The sequence below is a fragment of the Haliotis cracherodii genome, unplaced genomic scaffold (genome assembly GCF_022045235.1).
Source record: "Haliotis cracherodii isolate W230 unplaced genomic scaffold, xgHalCrac1.p SCAF_19, whole genome shotgun sequence".
Classification (NCBI taxonomy): Eukaryota; Metazoa; Mollusca; class Gastropoda; order Lepetellida; family Haliotidae; genus Haliotis; species Haliotis cracherodii.
In genome coordinates, this window is record NW_027266274.1 from 7,398,379 (window position 1) to 7,402,434 (window position 4,056).

At 41.3% G+C, this 4,056-nt stretch overlaps 1 protein-coding gene across 1 annotated transcript; it reads left to right on the forward strand.

Moving 5' to 3' along the window:
- The first annotated feature begins 2,794 nt into the window (after window positions 1-2,794).
- On the forward strand, window positions 2,795-3,661 carry LOC139466912 (spore coat assembly protein ExsA-like). The gene has a single exon (XM_071248637.1). The coding sequence runs from the start codon at window positions 2,795-2,797 to the stop codon at window positions 3,659-3,661; it is 867 nt and encodes a 288-aa protein (XP_071104738.1).
- The last annotated feature ends 395 nt before the right edge of the window (window positions 3,662-4,056 follow it).

Genomic DNA, 4,056 nt, shown 5'->3' on the forward strand with positions numbered 1-4,056 from the left:
CACCTGTGGATATAGGAAAGTACAACTGAATAACATATGACTGTAGGTGGCACTAGTTTTCTTACTTGTCAAATACATACAAATCCTTAAATCATGTTGCATTTGCTGGTGCCATCATAAATACAAGCAATAACTGTTAATTCAGACGTTTCTAATATACTGTTTTTAGAGCAGATTGGGGGGGGGGCGGTTCTTGTATAACGCCACACTCCAGCTATATTTATATTAATATTCCAGAAATGTTACGGCGTAAATTATCGGGTTACAGACAATACAATGATTGATATTGTGAGCAACGAACAACCTATCGGGGTACGTTAACAAGCATGGACCAAGTCATCCTGTCTGACCATCCTGTCTGACCACCCTATACACTTGGCCGCCTATTAGGACCTGCATGGGTTTCTTTAACCCGGAATCACCCGTAGTAGTCGGGTGTCGTCAGATTACGTTGGATGCAGTCTGTTACTCGGGTGTAGTCGGGGACGTTGTATGGCTGTAGTTCGTTAATTTTATAAGGTCGGATGTAGAGGGGTATTATTGGCTGAAGTCGGGTGTAGAAGGGTATAACGCACAGAAGTCGGGTGCAGTGAGGTATAATTGAACGAAGTCGGATGTAGTGGGGTATGATTGAATGAAGTCGGATGTAGTGGGGTATGATTGAATGAAGTCGGATGTAGTGAGGTATAATTGAATGAAGTCAGGTGTAGTGAGGTATGATTGAATGAAGTCGGATGTAGTGGGGTATGATTGAATGTAGTCGGATGTAGTGAGGTATGATTGAATGAAGTCGGATGTAGTGGGGTATAATTGAATGAAGTCGGGTGTACTGAGGTATGATTGAATGAAGTCGGATGTAGTGAGGTATGATTGAATGAAGTCGGGTGTAGTGGGGTATGATTGAATGAAGTCGGGTGTAGTGAGGTATAGTTGAATGAAGTCGGGTGTAGTGGGGTATAATTGAATGAAGTCAGGTGTAGTGAGGTATGATTGAATGAAGTCGGATGTAGTGGGGTATGATTGAATGTAGTCGGATGTAGTGAGGTATGATTGAATGAAGTCGGATGTAGTGGGGTATAATTGAATGAAGTCGGGTGTACTGAGGTATGATTGAATGAAGTCGGATGTAGTGAGGTATGACTGAATGAAGTCGGGTGTAGTGGGGTATGATTGAATGAAGTCGGGTGTAGTGAGGTATAGTTGAATGAAGTCGGGTGTAGTGGGGTATAATTGAATGAAGTCGGGTGTTGTGGGGTATAATTGAATGAAGTCGGATGTAGTGAGGAATAATTGAATGGAGTCGGGTGTAGTGAGGTATGATTGAATGAAGTCGGGTGTAGTGAGGTATGATTGAATGAAGTCGGGTGTAGTGGGGTATGATTGAATGAAGTCGGGTGTAGTGAGGTGTAGTTGAATGAAGTCGGGTGTAGTGAGGTATGATTGAATGAAGTCGGGTGTTGTGGGGTATAATTGAATGAAGTCGGATGTAGTGGGGTATAATTGAATGAAGTCGAGTGTAGTGAGGTATGATTGAATGAAGTCGGATGTACTGAGGTATGATTGAATGAAGTCGGGTGTAGTGAGGTATGATTGAATGAAGTAGGATGTAGTGAGGTAAGATTGAATGAAGTCGGGTGTAATTGGAGTAGAGTAAGCCTTGGTTCAGTGTTCGCACTGTGTTCGTGCCCTGGGGCCCCTTGAACCTCGGAATCCGTAAGGAAGCTGCACATACAGTTCAGTTGCTCCCGATTTCTTTCATTTCAAACATATGTTATAAGCGAGGATGACGCTAAACAATAATGACGTTAAAGACGCCAAAAAATAATAACGTTAAAACTAACTATTACACAAAAATCGAAATATTCGACCTTTATTTGAATACACGATATGTCATACATAACAGTTTTATTATGACGGTGATGTCACGTTATAAACTGTAGCATAATAGGTCAAGATTACAGTGGGCTGAAAATACCCTCTTTCAATTACCCTGTGAACTTAAATCGGTATACATATTCATATCACATACGGTATTCTTCACTATCTGCTTTGTATTTGAGATATTAGATAATTTTTTTATCGCCGCAGTGTTTTGTCGTATATATAATTAATCCTTTAAGAGAAGGAGATAGGCGTCGGTCCAACAATGCCAATCTCCCCACTGAAGTTATGGCTTCGCTGACGTCAAAGTGTACAGGGGTGTTTGTTCCCGAGCACATTTCAGTCCACCTTGTATACATGTTTAGAAAATATTAAAGTTTATTCGTTTAGAAAATAGTCCGTGACGCAGAGAAAGAGAAGTATAGATTTTAGACTTTACTTTAGAATATTATTATTATTATTATTATTAATTATTATTATTATTAATTATTATTATTATTATTATTATTATTATTATTATTATTATTAACATTATTAACATTATCATTATTATCATCACCATTATTATTATTGTTGTTGTTGTAGTACACACGATTTTCATTATCATCTCCCTGAGGAGTATACACCCCAAACAGCATGTGAGGCGCTAGAAGGTTAACAGACACATGCCCCCCTTCCTCCTACCTACCGGGTATCCAATCAGTACTGGGTGAACGGAGGCGTATTTCGACCAGTCAGTTCTCTAAAGGCACACCACATGTGCTACGTGAGCTTCTGTGTGGGACAGGACCGAAGTCCTTTAACTCTGAGGTGTCACGGTGCAAAACACGGTCGCTGTAAACGGGACCTGTGCGAATTAGAATTACATATATTATGAAACCTCGTGTAAAATCATGAAACCTCGTGAAACATCATGAAACCTTGTAAAACATCCGGAAACCTGGTGAAACCTCGTAAAACATCCGGAAACCTGGTGAAACCTCGTAAAACATCAGGAAACCTGGTGAAACATCGTAAAACATCAGGAAACCTGGTGAAACCTTGTAAAACATCCGGAAACCTGGTGAAACCTCGTAAAACATCCGGAAACCTGGTGAAACCTCGTAAAACATCCGGAAACCTGGTGAAACCTCGTAAAACATCCAGAAACCTGGTGAAACCTCGTAAAACATCCGGAAACCTGGTGAAACCTTGTAAAACATCAGGAAACCTGGTGAAACCTTGTAAAACATCCGGAAACCTGGTGAAACCTCGTAAAACATCCGGAAACCTGGTGAAACCTCGTAAAACATCAGGAAACCTGGTGAAACATCGTAAAACATCAGGAAACCTGGTGAAACCTTGTAAAACATCCGGAAACCTGGTGAGACCTCGTAAAACATCAGGAAACCTGGTGAAACCTCGTAAAACATCCGGAAACCTGGTGAAACCTCGTAAAACATCCGGAAACCTGGTGAAACCTTGTAAAACATCAGGAAACCTGGTGAAACCTCGTAAAACATCCGGAAACCTGGTGAAACCTCGTAAAACATCAGGAAACCTGGTGAAACCTTGTAAAACATCCGGAAACCTGGTGAAACCTCGTAAAACATCCGGAAACCTGGTGAAACCTCGTAAAACATCCGGAAACCTGGTGAAACCTCGTAAAACATCAGGAAACCTGGTGAAACCTCGTAAAACATCAGGAAACTTTGTGAAACATCGTAAAACATTCGGAAACCTCGTAGAAACATCGAGTTATCCAGTTCGAGACAAACGGAGCGTCGTAATTAGATCGTAAATGAGTACAAGATACATCATCTGTAAGTTTATGGAATTGTGTTAATCGAGTCATTGTAACAACTAAAACATTAAAACCTGGATTACTTTGTCAACAAGTGAGTGAGAGAGTTGGGTTTAAGGGCAAATGAGTTTCATGTCATTTATATCACGGCGTGTCAGCTTAATGTGGGAGGAAAGCCCGAAGTGATGCAGGTCTCAGACGTTTACCACTTCGGTGACACTCACGAGCACGAATGCGTGTGCACACCAAACTTTTATATCACGTTTACTTCAAACGTCGTTGAGTTCTGTATGTTTACAATGTCATGAAAAATAGGTGTGTGATTGTGTGGGGGTGAGGGTGTGGGGTGGGGTGGGATGTCGGGGGGATGTCGGGGGGGTGTCGGGGGGGGT

Excerpts from the sequence above, each read along its gene's own strand:
- LOC139466912 (XM_071248637.1), top strand. The coding sequence starts at position 2,795 with ATGAAACCTTGTAAAACATCCGGAAACCTGGTGAAACCTCGTAAAACA.